Source organism: Panulirus ornatus, chromosome 18, assembly GCF_036320965.1.
Source record: "Panulirus ornatus isolate Po-2019 chromosome 18, ASM3632096v1, whole genome shotgun sequence".
In the NCBI taxonomy this organism is placed as follows: Eukaryota; Metazoa; Arthropoda; class Malacostraca; order Decapoda; family Palinuridae; genus Panulirus; species Panulirus ornatus.
The window spans coordinates 52,048,723-52,071,533 of NC_092241.1; the positions used below are offsets into that span (position 1 = coordinate 52,048,723).

General features: G+C 38.5%; 1 protein-coding gene across 2 annotated transcripts in view; it reads left to right on the forward strand.

Moving 5' to 3' along the window:
• Positions 1–22,811, forward strand: part of Vps15 (vacuolar protein sorting 15) — a 148,469-nt gene that overhangs the window by 30,399 nt on the left and 95,259 nt on the right. For both annotated transcript variants that reach the window (XM_071673214.1, XM_071673213.1), the window contains exons 5-10: positions 5,533–5,705; positions 8,927–9,022; positions 12,145–12,271; positions 15,861–16,033; positions 21,144–21,308; positions 22,429–22,534. In XM_071673214.1, the coding sequence (XP_071529315.1) occupies positions 5,533–5,705; positions 8,927–9,022; positions 12,145–12,271; positions 15,861–16,033; positions 21,144–21,308; positions 22,429–22,534 (840 nt within the window). The remainder of the gene's footprint in view (positions 1–5,532; positions 5,706–8,926; positions 9,023–12,144; positions 12,272–15,860; positions 16,034–21,143; positions 21,309–22,428; positions 22,535–22,811) is intronic.

Sequence of the window (22,811 nt, forward strand, 5' to 3'; positions counted from 1 at the left end):
AATACGTGGTTTAAAAAGCGAGATATACATAAGTATACTTATGTAAGTAGGAGAGATGGCCAGAGAGCGTTATTGGATTACGTGTTAATTGACAGGCGTGCGAAAGAGAGACTTTTGGATGTTAATGTGCTGAGAGGTGCAACTGGAGGGATGTCTGATCATTATCTTGTGGAGGCTAAGGTGAAGATTTGTATGGGTTTTCAGAAAAGAAGAGTGAATGTTGGGGTGAAGAGGGTGGTGAGAGTAAGTGAGCTTGGGAAGGAGACCTGTGTGAGGAAGTACCAGGAGAGACTGAGTACAGAATGGAAAAAGGTGAGAACAATGGAAGTAAGGGGAGTGGGGGAGGAATGGGATGTATTTAGGGAATCAGTGATGGATTGCGCAAAAGATGCTTGTGGCATGAGAAGAGTGGGAGGTGGGTTGATTAGAAAGCGTAGTGAGTGGTGGGATGAAGAAGTAAGAGTATTAGTGAAAGAGAAGAGAGAGGCATTTGGACGATTTTTGCAGGGAAAAAATGCAATGAGTGGGAGATGTATAAAAGAAAGAGACAGGAGGTCAAGAGAAAGGTGCAAGAGGTGAAAAAAAGGGCAAATGAGAGTTGGGGTGAGAGACTATCAGTAAATTTTAGGGAGAATAAAAAGATGTTCTGGAAGGAGGTAAATAAAGTGCGTAAGACAAGGGAGCAAATGGGAACTTCAGTGAAGGGCGCAAATGGGGAGGTGATAACAAGTAGTGGTGATGTGAGAAGGAGATGGAGTGAGTATTTTGAAGGTTTGTTGAATGTGTTTGATGATAGAGTGGCAGATATGGGGTGTTTTGGTCGAGGTGGTGTGCAAAGTGAGAGGGTTAGGGAAAATGATTTGGTAAACAGAGAAGAGGTAGTGAAAGCTTTGCGGAAGATGAAAGCCGGCAAGGCAGCAGGTTTGGATGGTATTGCAGTGGAATTTATTAAAAAAGGGGGTGACTGTATTGTTGACTGGTTGGTAAGGTTATTTAATGTATGTATGAATCATGGTGAGGTGCCTGAGGATTGGCGAATGCGTGCATAGTGCCATTGTACAAAGGCAAAGGGGATAAGAGTGAGTGCTCAAATTACAGAGGTATAAGTTTGTTGAGTATTCCTGGTAAATTATATTGGAGGGTATTGATTGAGAGGGTGAAGGCATGTACAGAGCATCAGATTGGGGAAGAGCAGTGTGGTTTCAGAAGTGGTAGAGGATGTGTGGATCAGGTGTTTGCTTTGAAGAATGTATGTGAGAAATACTTAGAAAAGCAAATGGATTTGTATGTAGCATTTATGGATCTGGAGAAGGCATATGATAGAGTTGATAGAGATGCTCTGTGGAAGGTATTAAGAATATATGGTGTGGGAGGCAAGTTGTTAGAAGCAGTGAAAAGTTTTTATCGAGGATGTAAGGCATGTGTACGGGTAGGAAGAGAGGAAAGTGATTGGTTCTCAGTGAATGTAGGTTTGCGGCAGGGGTGTGTGATGTCTCCATGGTTGTTTAATTTGTTTATGGATGGGGTTGTTAGGGAGGTAAATGCAAGAGTTTTGGAAAGAGGGGCAAGTATGAAGTCTGTTGGGGATGAGAGAGCTTGGGAAGTGAGTCAGTTGTTGTTCGCTGATGATACAGCGCTGGTGGCTGATTCATGTGAGAAACTGCAGAAGCTGGTGACTGAGTTTGGTAAAGTGTGTGGAAGAAGAAAGTTAAGAGTAAATGTGAATAAGAGCAAGGTTATTAGGTACAGTAGGGTTGAGGGTCAAGTCAATTGGGAGGTGAGTTTGAATGGAGAAAAACTGGAGGAAGTGAAGTGTTTTAGATATCTGGGAGTGGATCTGGCAGCGGATGGAACCATGGAAGCGGAAGTGGATCATAGGGTGGGGGAGGGGGCGAAAATTCTGGGGGCCTTGAAGAATGTGTGGAAGTCGAGAACAGTATCTCGGAAAGCAAAAATGGGTATGTTTGAAGGAATAAGTGGTTCCAACAATGTTGTATGGTTGCGAGGCGTGGGCTATGGATAGAGTTGTGCGCAGGAGGATGGAGGTGCTGGAAATGAGATGTTTGAGGACAATGTGTGGTGTGAGGTGGTTTGATCGAGTGAGTAACGTAAGGGTAAGAGAGATGTGTGGAAATAAAAAGAGCGTGGTTGAGAGAGCAGAAGAGGGTGTTTTGAAGTGGTTTGGGCACATGGAGAGAATGAGTGAGGAAAGATTGACCAAGAGGATATATGTGTCGGAGGTGGAGGGAACGAGGAGAAGAGGGAGACCAAATTGGAGGTGGAAAGATGGAGTGAAAAAGATTTTGTGTGATCGGGGCCTGAACATGCAGGAGGGTGAAAGGAGGGCAAGGAATAGAGTGAATTGGAGTGATGTGGTATACCGGGGTATATATATATATATATATATATATATATATATATATATATATATATATATATATATATATTTTTTTTTTCGTACTTGTTTGCTGTTTTACTATGTTAGTGAGGTAGCACCAGGAACAGACTGAGAAAGGCTGCGTATTCTCACATCCATTTTCTAGCACTCATATGGAACACGCCAAAACTAAAGCCCTCTACCCACAATCATGCCTCAAATGTCTTTCCATGGTTTATCCTAGCCACTTCATGTGCCCTAGTTCTGTCCATTGATAGTATGTTAACCCTTGTATACCACACACAAACACATGTATATACAAACTGAAACATAACTTTTTTTTTTTTTTTTCCCTGGTGGAGAGCTGAGTGAGTGGAAGAAGGGATGTGGCTTACATGTCAGGCACTGTGAAATGCTAGGGAAGACACATAAATATTTTTTTGATTGTTGTAAACATTGTGTTACACTTTACTCTTGTTTCTTGCTAAGGCACAGCATTATTAGTGAATTTGTTTATTCATGATTATCCCAGGACCCCTTTCTGTAAGGATTTTGATGCTACTTCAGGACTCCTTTTTCAGGTTGTTCCTGCAGTTCAAGACTGTGATATACCAGGAACACAGATGGATTTCTGTGAAGCAAGAAGTTCTTTGATGAGACTGTTTTCTGTTTTGTCAACTGACAATGATACAGCCTTGTCAAAGAAGCCTTTTCACTTGTAGTGTAACCACAAGCAGACAGAGTCCAGTAACACCTTGGTAGTGAATAAGATGAACATATGTAGAAATATAACACTACCTAGAGTAGAACTGTAAAAATGTTATACTACTTAGATTAGAAATGAATAGGTGGATGGGGTGTGGTTGGCATGTTTGGGAGGTCCTGTGTATTTTACATGTTGCTCTTATTTCTTACATATTCACAACATTGCTGGTGAATAGAATGAATATTTTTAAACTTTCTGCACAATGCATCCAGAATGAATTACTATCATGGATAAAACTTTACAATCAATGCTACCGGACTCCACCTGCTTAAGGTAACATTATGAGTGAAAAGCACATTTGACAAGCTGTATTATTAGGAGTACAGTCTTGTCAAAGAACTACTCACTTCAAAGGAGTATACATTTCTTTTGACTGGAAATAGTACAGCTTTGGGCTGCAGGAGTGTTTAGAAAGGTTCTGGACAACACCAGGATTAATTCATAGACATTGTTTTGAGGGTAATGATAAGTGAAAATTAGATAATCTACAGTCAAAATAAGCTTGAAATTATTCTAAAACTCTATTTTCATCTATTATACCAAAGTCCTCCATCACTCTGGAATTACATCAATGAAAATTAGGTGCAGTTGGTATGAAATGTGTTCCACTTGACCACGAAAAGGACAAGTACAAGGGATGGTGAGACATGTAGTGGGGTCCCATGCTGGGCAGTTTGGTAGTTTTCTCATTACTCCTGCTGAAGTCACTGTGTCACTTATTTTTTCTTACCTTATTCTTTTTTACTTTCTTGCCAGCAGATACATATGATTATAAGTGTTCCTCCTGATCTTTTAAGACATCCAACAATCTTTGTATTTTGCTTGGGGTCACTGCTAGACCTGAGAAGTCACTAAACATGGATCTACCATGATTTTTCCTTGCATACTTGGTGGAAGAAAAGACCATAAATCAGCTGACAATTTAAACAAGAGTGTGAAACATTATATGTTCATTGCTGCTGTCACATTAGAAAACATCATGTTATGTTCGCTGCTGTTTAAGGTTCAAGGAGATATATAACAGCAAAGCAGAAGTCACTAGGAGAAGTAGTAGACTGCAGAAGAGATGGATATATTTAGGTGTTGATTGGGGCTAGGGATATTTCAGATGAAGATTCTTGATGAATCATCAAGGATCAGATGCAATGGAAGCATTGTTTGGATGGAGTTGGTATGAATGGAGAGATTAGTCACACCTGGTTAATAACCTCAGTAAAGTGAAAAAGTAAGAAACACTTTCATTTCTATAGTGTGGAATCCATGTTTTGCTTTGACAGACTGGGCATCTGTTGAGGATGTGCTTGAGTGATGTTGCAGGGGCTGTTTGTTCCTGATCCACCCCTTTAATTTGAGAATGAAGCCATGATACTGTCTCATTTAGGTCAAACTCCTCATACTGTTGATCACTAAATGGGATTAGAAATTTTTCTGTTACCATAGGGAAGGAAAGAAGCTTTCATGCTTCATATTTTTGTTTTGCTAAATCCAGGAATGGTTTTTAACATTTGCAGTAGAATTTTTTATGTACAGTTACATCTGAACCCTTCTTTATATTTCATCAGATGGACTGATATAGTAGGCAAAAATTCATCAACTATAGCAATGTTGTTTACTATTTGTACCATATGGGGAGGGAGTTTTATACTCATGGGGCCTCATCTCTTAAACATTCTCTAAAATCATACAACTTTTTGAGTTTATGTATGCTCTCTGCATTGACCAGGTGCTCAGTCATTTTGTTCCAGTACTCCACCATTGTTATACTTTAAAAGTGTTTCTTTACAACCTTTTTAATAAGTTTCTTACTAAATTTCATGTTATGTCATCTGGTTGCTCTATCCCTACATCTCTTGGAGAGCTGTTTACTCTCCACATCTTCGATCTCTTTCTGTCTATATATCAGTCTATATATCTGAATCCTGTTCTTACCTGGAACTCCCTCAAGGGGGTAGCCATGGCAATAGAGAGTCTCTTTTAAAAACTTGAATGTGTTACATAGGTAAAGTAGTGTTTATTTGAATAAAGAATTTAGAATTTGTGTAATATGTTTTTTCTCTTACTGATCCAGTAGAAGACTGTAGGAATGGCCTTCACTCATCTGTTCAGCCTGTCATTTTACTCTTCATCTGTTCATCCTCTGTCTGTGTGTCTTACTGTACATCCATCCAACCATTAGCCTTTCTGTCAGTCTACTCATAAACAGCAGCCAAATAAAACTGATTATGAACATTTCTTTTGTATTTTGCTCACAGGCATGAGGCTTGTTGAATAAACTTTATTCATTATTTCAGAATGGCTGACTAGCAGCCATTTAGAGATGAATAAGTAGGGGACATAAATGTAGAGAAATGCCCTCTGTATTTTTCAATACAAACCGTTGTATTGTCAGGTTTGTCATGGAGACATTAAACTAGAGAATGTCATGGTGTCATCATGGAATTGGTTATTGCTAGCAGATTTTGCAACAATCAAACCCACTTTGCTTCCTGAGGATGACCCAGCAGACTTTACTTACTTCTTTGACACATCTCGAAGGAGAACATGTTACATTGCACCAGAGAGGTGAGTACTAAAGATAACTTTGTATGACATATATTTTATTTATTTATTTATTTTGCTTTGTCGCTGTCTCCCGCATTAGCGAGGTAGCGCAAGGAAACAGACGAAAGAATGGCCCAACCCGCCCACATACACATGTATATACATACACGTCCACATACGCAAATATACATACCTATACATCTCAATGTACACATATATATACACACACAGACATATACATATATACACATGTACATAATTCATACTGTCTGCCTTTATTTGTTCCCATCGCCACCTCGCCACACACGGATTAAAAACCCCCTCCCCCCTCATGTGTGTGAGGTAGCGCTAGGAAAAGACACGAAAGGCCCCATTCGTTCACTGCTCAGTCTCTAGCTGTTATGTAATAATGCACCGAAACCACAGCTCCCTTTCCACATCAAGGCCCCATATATATTATTTGTATAAAAGGTTTCTGTCATGGACAGAAGTTTTCTGTGAGGCTAGTCCTGGAATAGAATATAAGGAAACTGGCAAAAGTAATAGGAAATTAATGAAAGTTAGAAGCATCTGTCATTGAGACATGTCAAGATGTAAGGAAAGGTTGCAGTCTGTATTTGATATTAATGGTTATTTAATCATACCACAATCCTGAACCATCAGCCAGCATACATACAATTACATCAGAGTCATCACTCATTTATCCATGTCACACAAATTTGAGCTTACATGAGTTGAACATAAATTTTTCCATAAGCATTATCTAAGCTTTTGGATCTTGCTGGCCTCTAGGAATATTTTCATAGTCATTGATTTTTGCTAGTACTAGACACTTTGGTCTCTGAGGTCACAGAAAAAATCAGGAATGTTGATTTCTCCAGTAAGCTATCAAGCCACCTTTTGGAGGGTCAGCTTTCTTTTGGGATCATCTGACAGTGGATTGTTTGAAGCTGTCTGAAGCTGAAGAAGAATTGCTATGGTCAGATTAGGACAATAAATGTTTCTCAAAGAAAACTAAAACTTAGAAAGCTAGATTACTAGACATATATAGTATCTTTCATTTCTTTATATCTTTGATGTTGATTATTTGATATGTATTTAACTCATTCACTGCATTGTTGTGACAGCAACGACCAAAGATAACTTATATTGACTGTGGGAAGTAGCTGTAGCACCACCCTCGTAAAGTTTGCACCTGAGGTTTTGGTGTGAAGAATGCTGGTAGTATTAAGAAATGGGGAAGCCAGAAACTGATGACAGACAATGAGACAATTGTTTTTAAGTATATGGGTTTATAGCCATCAGTATGTTGCAAGAGAAAATACAGTATCTACTTGCTGCCAAACCATACATGGCTCGTGCCTGTCCTTCTAAAGCTTTGGGGCTAGATATTCTAAGACTTGTTGATATCTTGGATGTAGTAGAGTCTCATGAACTCAGTGAGCTAGAAAGTGAAGAAGAATTAGAGTAAAGTGAAATAGAAGACAGTGACAGCTCTGAAATTGATAACCCAGATGCCATAGAATAGACATTGAAAACAGATGAGGGAGATAAGTTAGCAGTGGCTGTCCATGCAGTATTTTCACGAAATGGAAATAGTGTGTGGTATTTACAAAATAATTATAGCCTTTTCCTGAATTTTTTTTGGCAAATTCTGTTTTTCCCCTTTGGAGTCATTCACTGTATATGATACAGAAATACTAGACATACAAGTAGGACTTACATAGGTAAACAAAATGAAATGTTGAGTGAATTAACTTTCATGGAAAGGTCTCTTCATTGTTCGAATACATGTCAGTGGAAGTGTGTGTTCACTAAAAACATATATATAGACATATTGAATTGGATCATAGGGTGGGGGAGGGGGCGAAAATTCTGGGGGCCTTGAAGAATGTGTGGAAGTTGAGAACATTATCTCGGAAAGCAAAAATGGGTATGTTTGAAGGAATAGTGGTTCCAACAATGTTGTATGGTTGTGAGGCGTGGGCTATGGATAGAGTTGTGCGCAGGAGGATGGATGTGCTGGAAATGAGATGTTTGAGGACAATGTGTGGTGTGAGGTGGTTTGATCGAGTGAGCAACGTAAGGGTAAGAGAGATGTGTGGAAATAAAAAGAGCGTGGTTGAGAGAGCAGAAGAGGGTGTTTTGAAGTGGTTTGGGCACATGGAGAGAATGAGTGAGGAAAGATTGACCAAGAGGATATATGTGTCGGAGGTGGAGGGAACGAGGAGAAGAGGGAGACCAAATTGGAGGTGGAAAGATGGAGTGAAAAAGATTTTGTGTGATTGGGGCCTGAACATGCAGGAGGGTGAAAGGAGGGCAAGGAATAGAGTGAATTGGAGCGATGTGGTATACCGGGGTTGACGTGCTGTCAGTGGATTGAATCAAGGCATGTGAAGCGTCTGGGGTAAACCATGGAAAGCTGTGTAGGTATGTATATTTGCGTGTGTGGACGTATGTATATACATGTGTATGGGGGGGGGTTGGGCCATTTCTTTCGTCTGTTTCCTTGCGCTACCTCGCAAACGCGGGAGACAGCGACAAAGTATAATAATAATAATAATAATAATATTGAATTGTGCTATTGCAAACACTGAAGAACCCAAATATATGAACATCATGAAAGTGAAAGAAAAAAGAATGTGGAAAAGGCAATACTCAGAAGAATAGTCATACATCTGGCAGTGCTTTGGGAATTTCCCCTCATGCCCAAGCAAACTTTGACCCTTCTTCAAGAAGGTCAAGAGAACTACTTGAACATGATATATGTATATATTTTGTTTACTCAGGGATAAGTATGCTACCAATTTCCAAAGTCAGATTATGAAATAATTAGCCTCTTAATTTATTGAAATCCTCCCTGCACCTGGGGATATCTTTATATGTACAGCAGGTTGCTTTGAATGGTTTAGAACCTCTAAGGAAAGGACTCTTCATGATTTATGTTATTTACTTAAATCAAGTGGGGTATTGAATATAGATGATTTAGCTTCATCTGTCTTAAAGTCTAGTAGATGGAATATTTTTTTGTATCACTTATTTTTTTATTACTTTTAACAAAAGATAATTAAAGTACATGACTCTTGCATTATTTTACATTTTCACACCAGTATCAAATAGATATTAATAGATGTTATGATATACATAGGTTCTTTATGTGTTTGAATTTGTGAACATGATAGCAATTTTAATCTTATGATTAAAAGCGTGAGATATGATACCTTCTCATCCATATGATTTAGGTTCATCAAGACTCTGCAGATGGATGCACAACAACTGATGATGGAAGTGAAGGACAAGGGGCACCTTACACCAGCCATGGATATTTTTTCAGCTGGGTAAGAGAACCAATAATAGTAGTTTTTGTCAATGTCGTTTGTTGTAGTGATTTTGCTCAATGTTGTACTTCCTGGGGTGGCACAAATTATCAGCAAAACTGAAACCAATTATGAGGGTTTTCACATATTTAAGATGACTTTAGTGTTTCTAGTGAATGGTGATTACAATTCCAACATGATTCTTCTTTGCAATAGTTGTTAGACCTCTCCTAAGTATTAGAAAAAAAAGAAAGCTAGTCACACTGAGCAGATAATTTTCTGTGTTCATTATATCTAACTTTAGTTGTGGAGAGTGTTCTGTTGTGCTTCTGTTTTGCTATTAAAGCTTTATATGTATGAAGAATAAATAGATAATAAATGAATAATAAATAAATTGGTGTTAGTCCTGTTTTTGGGGAATTCATCGCTTGTAATCTTAGCACCCTGAGAATTGCAGGAGCCGATTGAGAATGTCTTTACTTTTGTCTTTGGCAGGGCAATGGTATTCTTTGGTGTAAGGCCAAATTTCCTCAAGGAGGAGCACACATGCACCATTTTATGGCTTATACCAGACACAGGGGTAATTGACCTGAAGTTGTCTTGTCAGGCTTTAGCTAGAGATGGTTTCCAAATAGCTCCTTCAGATGAACTTTCCTTGAAAGTACCTACCTTTACCAGTTCAGAATGATTGATAAGGCTAGTTCCCTTTGAGTTTGTGTTGACTTACCAACTTCATTCTCTTGGACATAAGGGGTTGAGTTGAAGTTATTTCTCACTGCCCTCTCTCCCCATCAAGAGAAACCTTGAACTGCAACTAATTTGGTGGTCAAGAGTTTATTTAGGAAGTGCTATAAAGGCATGGGCCCCTTAGAAGTCTGGTTCCTTGTATACACATTTTCTTTGCTAGTAAATGGACTTGAAAAACAGAGTATATTCTAGGCCTGTCCTTTTAATTTTTCCTGTTGTGAAAGGTGAATGGAAGTTACCTGCTCTACAGACAGTCTGTGAACCCCTCCACTGGTAGTTGTGCAGTCAGTTGGGGAAGCTGTTCAATTATTTGCACAATTTGTATTCTTTGTAGAGACTTTTTGGCAAGTGAGTTTGGGAACCCAGCTGGTAATGCATGTGATGGTCTTTTAGAATGTGATAGCCTCACAGATTTTTCTTGATTTGATGGTGTAACCATTTCTAGGACTTGCTAGAGCCACATACATCAGCTTGTTGAACAATTTTCTGTTAAAAACACTTCATTATAATACCAGTTTAAGGTAAGATCTAAGATTTCCTTTCTTTGAGCAAGTTTATGTCTAGTAGGTTTCCTTGATTACCAAGTAATCTTGTATTTGAAGGCAATATCATGGTGAGTTTACTGGCTAGAGAGGGCTTTGATTGTGCTAAGCCTTTCCCTCTCTTTTCGCATGATGATAGTAGAGCTGAACCCCAGTATTGGATTTGCATATGAGGTCCTATTATCCTTGATCTGGACTTTCTTACTCCAAATTTATCATTTCCTTGGTGTTGTGGACATATAGGAAAAATCCCCTAAATATATTTCTTAATGGACTCCTTGGGCTAACATTCTATTTGGTTTTGGTAAGAAAAAAAGTAAGATGAGAACAGAGGTCGTTCTCAAACATTATCTGTGTGGGTTATGTGTTCTTCAGAAAATAGAAAACAAGGCTGTTCCACATGTGTTTGAGGAGAATGCAGTATTTAGGCCAGTACCCTGTTGTGATTTGTGCCCATGACAACAGAGAGAGGAGTTCACTCGGATCCTTTCTTTGGAGATAAACCTTAAGGGATCTTTCTTGGATGAAAACCTTCATGTCAGCTAAGGTTTCAGTAATATTTGATAAAAACGTTGGCTGTAGTTGCCTTATATAGATGCGGAACTATGGAACCATAACTTTCACATTCATCCAAATATCTGTGGTAAATTCTCTTCAAGTTGTTTGCTCTCAGAGGGTGAACTACCTTGTTAGCTTCAAGTGAGATTTAGGTCATTATTGCATTTTCTCTTTGCTAATTCCACAGTATTACTAGACTATCTCAATTAGGGTCAGGAAAACGTTATTCAAACCCTGAATTATTTGGATCTTGCATTTTTGGATTTATTAACTCTCTGTGCTTGAACATGGGAAATGTTTAACATTCATATGCGTCATAATGTTCATGTGTTTTCACAGTCAGTTTCTAGCAGGTTCTGGAACTTTTATACCTCTTCCCTTTTATTTGTTTTTATTGTGGGGGGGGGGGGGCCTTTCTAATGTTCCCCCTAAGTGAAATAGACCTTTGAATTCCATTTTCAGGGTCTTTGGTTTTACCTTGTTTCAAGCACTTTGCTATTATTGTTTCCTGCCTTACCTTCCATTCTCTTTGAAAAACTTTTCTCTGTTGACTGTAGCCACCACTGGTGATGTCCATAACCCAGTAATTATGAGGTGGTCAGCCTGGCATCTTGGCAGCTGGTAGGATAATGACATCATTGCCAGATATTGGCATATGATGGAATAGGTGTTCCAAAATGAGCATTTGCTGTGACTATCATTTGGATGGTTTGTGTGTGTGTGTGTGTGTGTGTGTGTGGAGGTTGCCAATCCCTGGATATCAAGGAGATTCTCAGTAGCTCATGGGGCAGCTGACCCTGGAGAGAAAAGTGAGTTTTGAGGAAAGAAAAAGTATTTCTCTCTGCTCAGTGTCCTGCAAGCAGTTTCCCATTAACTCAAGGGGCTCTGTTCATAGAAAAATAGATTGCCATTCTTCAAAACTCACTCTCCTGTCATGGTATTTACAATCATATTTGCTCAATTAATCTCAGTATTTCTTCTTTTGTTTTCTTCCTTTTTGTATCTGGCATGGAACAAGTTGACTTGTGGTAGTTCTTGTCCATGCAAGGGATGTGATGTGTTTGGAGATGGCTGATGACTGTTAACAGAGCTTGTTACTGCCAAAAGCTGGTGTACCTGTTTTGGGATGTTATGTATTATGTTTCATGTCAGTGTGATTTTAGCATTTTCATGTGTTGATAGATTCGCTGGACTAGCATACTACTTTTTTCTGTAATATTATCATTTGTTTCCTAGGAAAAGTTTGGGTAAATGTTTTTTTCTTTGGATTAAGTTCCCCACCTTTTGTTTTTACAGGTGTTGTCTTGCTGAATTATTCACAGAAGGTTATGCACCCTTTGACCTGACCCAGCTTTTGGCTTATCGAGTTGGTGACTACTACCCAACCAAGGTGCTTGACAAGATAGATGACCCCAGAGTCAAGGTAAAGCTTCAGATTTGTTGTTTGATATTCTTCATTTCTACTCTGTGTATACATCTTGATGACTGTATGACATTTTCTACATAGAAATTTGTTGGGCATGACTCTTGATAGGGCTCTGTGTTTGATGTATAATGCATGACAACTAGAAAAGTAATGTGAGCAAATGAGGCCATTTCTTCATCTGTTCTTGATGCTACCTTACTGATGCAGGAAATGGCAAACGTTACAAAAAAGAATGTTTACATCCAACATCATAATTTTCTTTACCAGAGGCACAACATTATTGTCAGAGATTGTTTACATCCAACATCATAATTTTCTTTACCAGAGGCACAACATTACTGTCAGAGATATCAGATGAATTCAGGATGTTTGTTTTACTTTCATGAAGATGAAATAGTGATACAGCTACTTCCCACCCATATCATTTCCATTTTTTCTGAGGCCTCTACAAACCCTCACCCTTGCCTCCACAAAGTAATGATCACATATCCCACCAGCTGCCCCTCTCAGCACATTTACATACAAGTCTCTCCTTTGCACACCTATCAATTAGTAAATAATCCATTAATGCCTTCCTTGCACTCATGTATATTTCTATACGCACTTCTCTCAGAAACATTAATTTCCAGTTACAAACCCTATTTCAGCACATACGTCCACAAGCTGTTCTCCATTCACATTAACAACACTTGGTACCCCATGCCTTCCAATTATACCCTTAACTCCACATTATCCACTTTCATATTCAAATCACCCATCTCTAATGTTCGATCCTTTCTATCAGAATTGGACAGACTTATTCATCTTCATTCATCTCCCCCCAGGACACTTGGCTCTCTTCCTTAGTCCTCTCATTTCCAGGTGCATAAGCACTAATAATAACCCCCCTTTTCATAATTAACTTTCATTGTTATCCTCTTTTATCCTCATCAATGTGGGGCTTAAATCCTTACACTCTTTCACACATTACCACAACCACTCTTTCAGCACCATGCTATCTATTCCTTATCTCTCACCTTTACACTAACCCCTGACTTTACCCTAAAGACATTCACAGACCATTCTTTCCCTTTCCTTTTTCATTTATGTTTTGCTTAGAGCCAGATCATCCAAGTTCCTCTCATCAAACATATTATCTTTCCCTTCTTCTCATCTTGGTTACATCCTTACACATTCAGTCACTCCAGTCTGAGCCTTTGAGGAGGAAGAACTCATGTCTCACATAGCACCTCACCATGATCCGTACATACATTGAATATCTTTACAAACAAATCAACAACACAATCACCCTCTTTCTTAATAAATTCAACAGCAATATCATCCACTCCAGCTGCTTTGCTTCATTTCATTTTATGCAAGGCTTTCAGCACCTCTCTTCACCAAACTATTCTCCATGGCTCTCTCACTTTGCATACAATGCCAGCCAAAACAACCTACATTTGCCATTCTGTCATCATACACATTTAACAATCCTTCAAAGTACTCACTCCATTTCCTTTTCACTTTGTCACTATCTGTTATCACTTCCCCTTTTTCCCCCTTCACTGATGTTCCCATTTGTTCTCTTGTCTTTCACACATTATTTACCTCTTTCTGAAATATCTTTTTATCCTTAAAGTTTACTGATACTCTCTGAGCTCAACTCTCTTTTGCCTTCTTTTTCAACCCCATCACCTTCCTCTTGACCTCTTGACACTTTCTGTTATAGATCTTCCAGTCATTTGTACTCCTTCCTTGTAAGTACCACCCAAATGCCACTATTTTCTGTTACGCTAGCATCGTTATTTCTTCATTCTACTACTCACTACCCTTTCTAATATACCCACTTCCCTGCCATCACTGCTTCCTTAATACCTCCCATTCCTCACTCACTCCCCTCACTTCATTTATTCTCAGCTTTTGCCATTCTGCTCTCAGTCTTGCCTGATATTTCCTGACATAAGCCCCCTTTCCGAGCTCACATACTCTCGGTATTCTGTTCTCCTGATATTGTCTCCTTTTTTTCAAAAACCTATACAAATTTTCACCCTTGCCTCCACAAGACAGCAATCAGACATACCACCAGCTGCCCCTCTAAGAACTTTTATGCCTATCAATTAATTTGTAATCCAATAATGCCCGCTGACTATCTCTCTTACTCACTTACATATACTTGTGCATATCCCTATTTGTAAATCAGGTATTCCTGATCACAAGTCCTTTTTCAGTGCACAACTCCTCAAGCTCTCTACCCTTTCCTTTTATAACACTGAATACCCCATGCACCCCAATTATACACTTAACTGTCACATTGCTTACCTTTGCATATAAATCACCCATCACTGATACCCAATCTCTTACATCAAAACTGCTAACACACTCACTCAGCTGCTCCCAAAACACTTGCCTCTCATGATCTTTCTTCTCATGGCCAGGTGCTTGAATACTCACCTCTTGCACCATTGTGAACTTACTTTCATTACCATTATTACTGAATAATTGATTTGGTTTTGTTTATATTTCTCTGAGTAACTGTTTATCATTTGATATGTTTCTTGTGGTTCCAACAATGTTGTATGGTTGCGAGGCGTGGGCTATGGATAGAGTTGTGCGCAGGAGGATGGATGTGCTGGAAATGAGATGTTTGAGGACAATGTGTGGTGTGAGGTGGTTTGATCGAGTAAGTAACGTAAGGGTAAGAGAGATTTTTTTTTTTTTTTTTTTTTTTTATACTTTGTCGCTGTCTCCCGCGTTTGCGAGGTAGCGCAAGGAAACAGACGAAAGAAATGTGTGGAAATAAAAAGAGCGTGGTTGAGAGAGCAGAAGAGGGTGTTTTGAAATGGTTTGGGCACATGGAGAGAATGAGTGAGGAAAGATTGACCAAGAGGATATATGTGTCGGAGGTGGAGGGTACGAGGAGAAGAGGGAGACCAAATTGGAGGTGGAAAGATGGAGTGAAAAAGATTTTGTGTGATCGGGGCCTGAACATGCAGGAGGGTGAAAGGAGGGCAAGGAATAGAGTGAATTGGAGCGATGTGGTATACAGGGGTTGACGTGCTGTCAGTGGAGTGAATCAAGGCATGTGAAGCGTCTGGGGTAAACCATGGAAAGCTGTGTAGGTATGTATATTTGCGTGTGTGGACGTGTGTATGTACATGTGTATGGGGGGGGGGTTGGGCCATTTCTTTCGTCTGTTTCCTTGCGCTACCTCGCAAACGCGGGAGACAGCGACAAAGTATAAAAAAAAAAAAAAAAAAAAAAAAATGTTTCTTGTATATCATCATATATATTAGCCTATTTTGTTTTATTCCAGTTCCCCCATAATGTACTCTTTTATGAATTAGAAACCTATTAGATTTATTATGCTGTATATGTGCTTGTTTGAAACTTTTATATGAATTTATAATATTTAGTGTCATTATAACTTGAGATAGTTCATGTTATATTGAGCAAAACAGAAAAGGTGGACAAGGTGAACTGGTATAACTTATGAGCTGATTGCAAAAATTCCTCATTCATTGATTTATCTTTTTTATAAGGTTAAAGAAGTGTTTAGAAATAGGAAAATCATGAATTGATGCATTTTTTCACCTGTCATACTATATAGGCTTTGGTGGAGCACATGATCCAACGAGACCCAACCAGTAGACGAAGTGTGGCAGAGTACCTGGAGCAGGAACGAGGCATCACATTCCCAAAACATTTCTATACGTTCTTATGGCCATTTCTCAAACAGTTTGCTGTCACTCCTATCATGCCCTCTGATGACAAAATCAACCAGTATGTGTACTTCTTTCAGTTTTCCATAAATTGTAAATGAAATCTCAGTAAGTCTTTTTGAATAATGAAAGTTTCATAACTTTTTGAATGCTTCTTCATGATTATTAGAATATGTCATGAATACAAGTATCAAGCTCTGAGTATGCTTTGTTCACTGTTGGGCTGGTTAGAATTATACATTGATCTGAGCCTCAGATTTATTGAATGTTTAGAATTTGAGATACTGTTTTGCTGCATTGAGAAATTTGGGAACAGATAGGCAAAGAGATAGAAAGCAATTAAAACAAATACTCAGCAGAAAAATTTGAGTATTTTGCAAATTTTGGTACAGTTTAATGTTCCATTCACATAAATTCAATCCTCATGTGTTTCTTAACTACATTTTTTATTACTGTATACATAATGTAATAATGCAATAATGCATTATTGCATGACAGCTAGAGACTGAGTGTGAACAAATGGGGCCTTTGTTGTCTTTTCCTAGCGCTACTTCACAAACATGAGGGGGGAGGGGGATGTTATTTCATGTGTGGTGAGGTGGCAATGGGAATGAATAAAGGCAGACAGTGTGAATTGTGTGCATGTGTATATATGTATGTCTGTGTGTGTATATGTATGTGTACATTGAGGTGTATGGGTATGTATATTTGTGTGTAGGGACGTGTATGTAATTCATAAAAGAGCAAACCTACATTCACTGAGAACCAATCACTTTCCTCTCTTCCTACACGTACACATGCCTTACATCCTCGATAAAAACTTTTCACTGCTTCTAACAACTTGCCTCCCACACCATATATTCTTAATACCTTCCACAGAGCATCTCTATCAACTCTATCATATGCCTTCTCCAGATCCATAAATGCTACATACAAATCCACTTTCTTTTCTAAGTATTTCTCACATACATTCTACCCAAATGCATTGTAGCTACTTTGTAGCACTCAAGCTTCCCCATGCTTTCAGTCACTTGTTTACACTGGTTATTTTGGGCATTTATGGATGTCTTGTTCATTGGATTATGCTAAGGCCATGAGAGAGCCAAGGAATTTAGGAAAGTGACCTTGAATATTAGATGTGGACCATGATGCACCATTTGTTCATATGCTAACCAATGGAGATATTGATATAATTTTGCACCCTATGCCTAATGAAGATGGTAACATTGGTAACTTACTCAGTGGGTAATGGTACAGCAAATCAACTCTATATTTCATTTTCATTCCTAGCTATGTATATGATATAATAATACTTCTTTCATATCTGGGTTAACCTTGAAATGATTTTACCATTGCAAATCATATTTCATGACCCTATAGAAAATGATGATAACATTTCAAGAAATAAATGGCTTCATAAAGTTCCTCAAATTGCTGTATTTTATGAGCTGAAATCATTCATTGAGAATATTCTTTTCTTCTTTGATTATGCCTTTGCCATCATAACATCTATGTCCTTGATTGTGATCATTTGAATTCAATAAAAATATGTCTTGAGTTAGGAATTTTGACTTTATTATTATAGGCTTTGGTAGTATGGCAGATATTAAGCAATACTAAAATGGCAGTCAAGTTAAGAAGACAAGGATCAGAAAGGCTTACCAAGGGAATAGTTTACAGTATTCAGACCATAATCTGTGGGTCATGTTTCTGAAATATGTAAAATTCCAAACTTAAAGATTTTTGAAATGAAATTGATTCACAGTAGAGTGCAGCTGTAATCTTCAATAAAACTTAATATGATGTAAGAAAAAAATGATATTTCTATAGATAATAATGATTTGGTAAACAGAGAAGAGGTAGTAAAAGCTTTGCGGAAGATGAAAGCCGGCAAGGCAGCAGGTTTGGATGGTATTGCAGTGGAATTTATTAAAAAAGGGGGTGACTGTATTGTTGACTGGTTGGTAAGGTTATTTAATGTATGTATGACTCATGGTGAGGTGCCTGAGGATTGGCGGAATGCATGCATAGTGCCATTGTACAAAGGCAAAGGGGATAAGAGTGAGTGCTCAAATTACAGAGGTATAAGTTTGTTGAGTATTCCTGGTAAATTATATGGGAGGATATTGATTGAGAGGGTGAAGGCATGTACAGAGCATCAGATTGGGGAAGAGCAGTGTGGTTTCAGAAGTGGTAGAGGATGTGTGGATCAGGTGTTTGCTTTGAAGAATGTATGTGAGAAATACTTAGAAAAGCAAATGGATTTGTATGTAGCATTTATGGATCTGGAGAGGGCATATGATAGAGTTGATAGAGATGCTCTGTGGAAGGTATTAAGAATATATGGTGTGGGAGGCAAGTTGTTAGAAGCAGTGAAAAGTTTTTATCGAGGATGTAAGGCATGTGTACGTGTAGGAAGAGAGGAAAGTGATTGGTTCTCAGTGAATGTAGGTTTGCGGCAGGGGTGTGTGATGTCTCCATGGTTGTTTAATTTGTTTATGGATGGGGTTGTTAGGGAGGTGAATGCAAGAGTTTTGGAAAGAGGGGCAAGTATGAAGTCTGTTGGGGATGAGAGAGCTTGGGAAGTGAGTCAGTTGTTGTTCGCTGATGATACAGCGCTGGTGGCTGATTCATGTGAGAAACTGCAGAAGCTGGTGACTGAGTTTGGTAAAGTGTGTGAAAGAAGAAAGTTAAGAGTAAATGTGAATAAGAGCAAGGTTATTAGGCACAGTAGGGTTGAGGGTCAAGTCAATTGGGAGGTGAGTTTGAATGGAGAAAAACTGGAGGAAGTGAAGTGTTTTAGATATCTGGGAGTGGATCTGGCAGCGGATGGAACCATGGAAGCGGAAGTGGATCATAGGGTGGGGGAGGGGGCGAAAATTCTGGGAGCGTTGAAGAATGTGTGGAAGTCGAGAACATTATCTTGGAAAGCAAAAATGGGTATGTTTGAAGGAATAGTGGTTCCAACAATGTTGTATGGTTGCGAGGCGTGGGCTATGGATAGAGTTGTGCGCAGGAGGATGGATGTTCTGGAAATGAGATGTTTGAGGACAATGTGTGGTGTGAGGTGGTTTGATCGAGTAAGTAACGTAAGGGTAAGAGAGATGTGTGGAAATAAAAAGAGCGTGGTTGAGAGAGCAGAAGAGGGTGTTTTGAAATGGTTTGGGCACATGGAGAGAATGAGTGAGGAAAGATTGACCAAGAGGATATATGTGTCGGAGGTGGAGGGAACGAGGAGAAGAGGGAGACCAAATTGGAGGTGGAAAGATGGAGTGAAAAAGATTTTGTGTGATCGGGGCCTGAACATGCAGGAGGGTGAAAGGAGGGCAAGGAATAGAGTGAATTGGATCGATGTGGTATACCAGGGTTGACGTGCTGTCAGTGGATTGAATCAAGGCATGTGAAGCGTCTGGGGTAAACCATGGAAAGCTGTGTAGGTATGTATATTTGCGTGTGTGGACGTATGTATATACATGTGTATGGGGGTGGGTTGGGCCATTTCTTTCGTCTGTTTCCTTGCGCTACCTCGCAAACGCGGGTGACAGCGGCAAAAAAAAAAAAAAAATATACTATACACAATGGATGGGAATGAGTGAAAATTATTGGGAAGAGGAAAAGAAGGATGTGCAATTCTGCCATCACCAAGAGTAAGTTAGGTAAGCTCTCACACTGTTACTGAACAGTTTGTCACTTGCTTGTGGTTGCCTTGGTGTTGACTGTTTAGTGATAATGTGAGAACTTACCTAGAGGAAGAGATTAAGAACAATGTTAACACAAGGTGTGGGTTCATCTGCTGGTCATATCAGGCAACAGAGATTGCTGTGAATGGGTGGAGGCAGCAGGACAAGCAGTCCAATCAGAGAGTGACATACCAAGCGTGACCATCACTAGCAGAGTAACACAGTCCTACCGAATGATGAAGATAGTATATCCTAAGGAAGACCATTGAATGGTTGAAACAAAAGTAACACCTTATAGAAGAGGGAAAGTGAACCAACACTGTGACATAGGGCAAGAGGGTCAAGTTTGGAAGTTAGCCTGAGATTTTTTTATAAGTTGGACTGCTTTCAACTCAACTCTGTCAAGTAAGGATGCAGAGCTAGAACCACCACAGATGTGGGAGCAGTATTCCATACAAGGACGAATCAGTGCTTTGTATAATTAGAGCAACTGTTCAGAGTAAAAGAAGTTTTAACATCGAAATAGGACACCTATTTTTTTTTAGATAGTTTTAAGGTTTTAGATATCCTTTAAAGGAAACTAGAATATATGATTATTTGGAAATAGATTACAGTTTTAAGGTATCCTATTCATGGTAAAGAGTACTGAATTCCACAAAGTGAAATCAAATCACATGCAGCCAGTGTTAATTGCAGCTCACAGCCATGTTACCTTTGCATAGACAACCAATATCGATACTAAAGTTGCCTTTGTGATATTGACGGTTATCCAGCAACTGAGACTTTTTATCCTAGTAAGACTCAGCCAGATGAGCACTGTCTGTAATATCTGCATGAAGCTGTTATTATTAGCAGGATGCATCTATTCATTGGAAACAAAACAACATTTCCTTCTGTTTAATTATTTTGTGTAGGTTCCAAGAGAAATTCCAACTGAGTTTGAGGTTGTAATCCATCAGACTTCAATGAACTTCTTATCCCTGAGAAGAGGCGAGGAAGAAACCTCCAAATCTGCATTTAGTAAGAGATGATGAAAAGGGATGTGAGGGTGGGAAATCTGCCATGCTGTGATTTTCATGCTGTATGAACAGGACATATTTTTGTGGCAAGCCAGCTTTAGGTAAAGCTCAGTTACCTGAGAAATGCTAGAAATGATTTTTTTTTTCATTATTTGTAAGCTTGTATGAGATGGATATTTAGAGAGTTGGCTATTTTGTTTGAATAGTTAGGCTTCAAATGTCTGGGACCTGTTGACAGGGTAGGACTGTCAGGTATTCATCCTTCAACCTCTGTTAAGTGCAGAATAAAGTGAATGAAGTGATAAGTGTGAAAAAGTTAGAGAAGATTAAGCAATGACATTGAAAAGGATGAAAATGACCTCTTTTATATAAGAAATTATCTGATTGATTTTATTTTTTTTTTAGTGTGAATGTGATTGAACTGAGTAATTCACATAGCATGGAACTTTTTATTGATATTTCTATGTTTCAGAATAAAGAATAGCCTAACTGATATCCTAATAGCACTGGGTGCAGAAGATGAAATATTAAGAAAGGTAGAAGACAAGGAAGAAGAGGAGAAGAAAGACAAGGAGAAGCCAGAGAGAAAATGTGAAGCTCTGATCATCATTGCTTCTCTTATAACCTCCTGTCTTAGGTATTGTACTAATTTCTTGTATAATGTCATGATATATTGATGAGGTGACACCTGCACCTCTGTGTTGTTATCATTCCCTTCTGTCAAAGCAGAATGATGCACTTGTGTGTAGTCTAGGCCTCATAAAGGCTTGAAGATCAGACAATTATGTATAATTCATTTGATGCTGTGAATGGAGATATTAATATCATATGATGAAACGTCTTAGTGTGTAAAGTCAAAAATTAAAACAATTATAAGTGTAGAGGTCCTTGTTTCACTTTAACGTATTGAATACAAGTTAAAAGTGAGTGTGAATGATACCAGAGTTTGGATGTGATTGATCCACCACTGCAGAATTTGTAATAGAATTAATGACAATAGATAGACAGTTTTATGAATGTTGGAATGCTGCACTATTTTGTGAAGATCATGAAATAGGCTTTTGATAAATCTATAGTTAGTTGTCTGAGTAAATTCTGATTGCAGTAATGACAGATTAACAAGATGGTAGGAGATTTTCATTATATGTGTACACAGTGCCATCATTAGCAATCAAAATAGATTTAGCAATCAAAATTAGATTTTGATTTGGTAGCTATTGCACAAAAAATCATTGATATAGATTAAGAAAAGAAGTTGGCCTACTACAATTCACCTAGGAGACTTTATGTATCTCAGGTTTTGTGTTATAGGAATTTGCTAAACATTATATATTGATGCCTATTCTGTGGATAGCTTTTGAGCAAATCGTACACCCACCATCTAGTGTCACCCCCTTGATGGGAGTTCCCAGAAGGAATGGGTATCAAAGATATATATGAAAAAAACAATAGTTTCAGGAGTGGTATAGGATGTGTAGATCACGTGTTTGCTTTAAGGAATGTGTGTAAGAAATATGTAGAGAAACAAGGGGATTTGTATGTGGCATTAATGGATCTTGAGACAGCATATGACAGGGTTGATAATGATGCCTTGTGGAAGGTCTTATTAAGATATGGTGTGGGAGGAAAGCTCCTAGAAGCAGAGAGAAGTTTGTATCAAGAATGTTAGGCATGTGTGAGGGCCTGGGAAGTGAGTCAGTTGTTGTTCACCAATGATTCGAGTGAGAAACTGCAGAAGTATTTTTTTTTTATTTCAGAGCTCTGCACTTCACATCATCTAAATTGGATGCACTGGAACTGTTGGGAAAAGTATCTCAGTATGTTCCAGATGAGATCATTCTTGATCGTATCTTACCCTACATTGTAAGTGTGCCTTTTGTTAGCTAATAGGATTTTGAAAAACACTTGCATATTAGAAGCAGCCTGATGCCTTGTGGAAAGATATCTTTTATGAATATTTATAAATGTGTAAAGATTTTTTGGAAATGACATTTTTGAGTTGATAATACATGTAGAAATTTTAAATGTAATTTGTGGATGATGAGTTTAGGTTGGATATAGAATTACTTTAAACGTAGATGATATAAGACTAGTCAGAAATCATTATAGGCAAAAAACAGCTGTTATGCAGTTAACCATT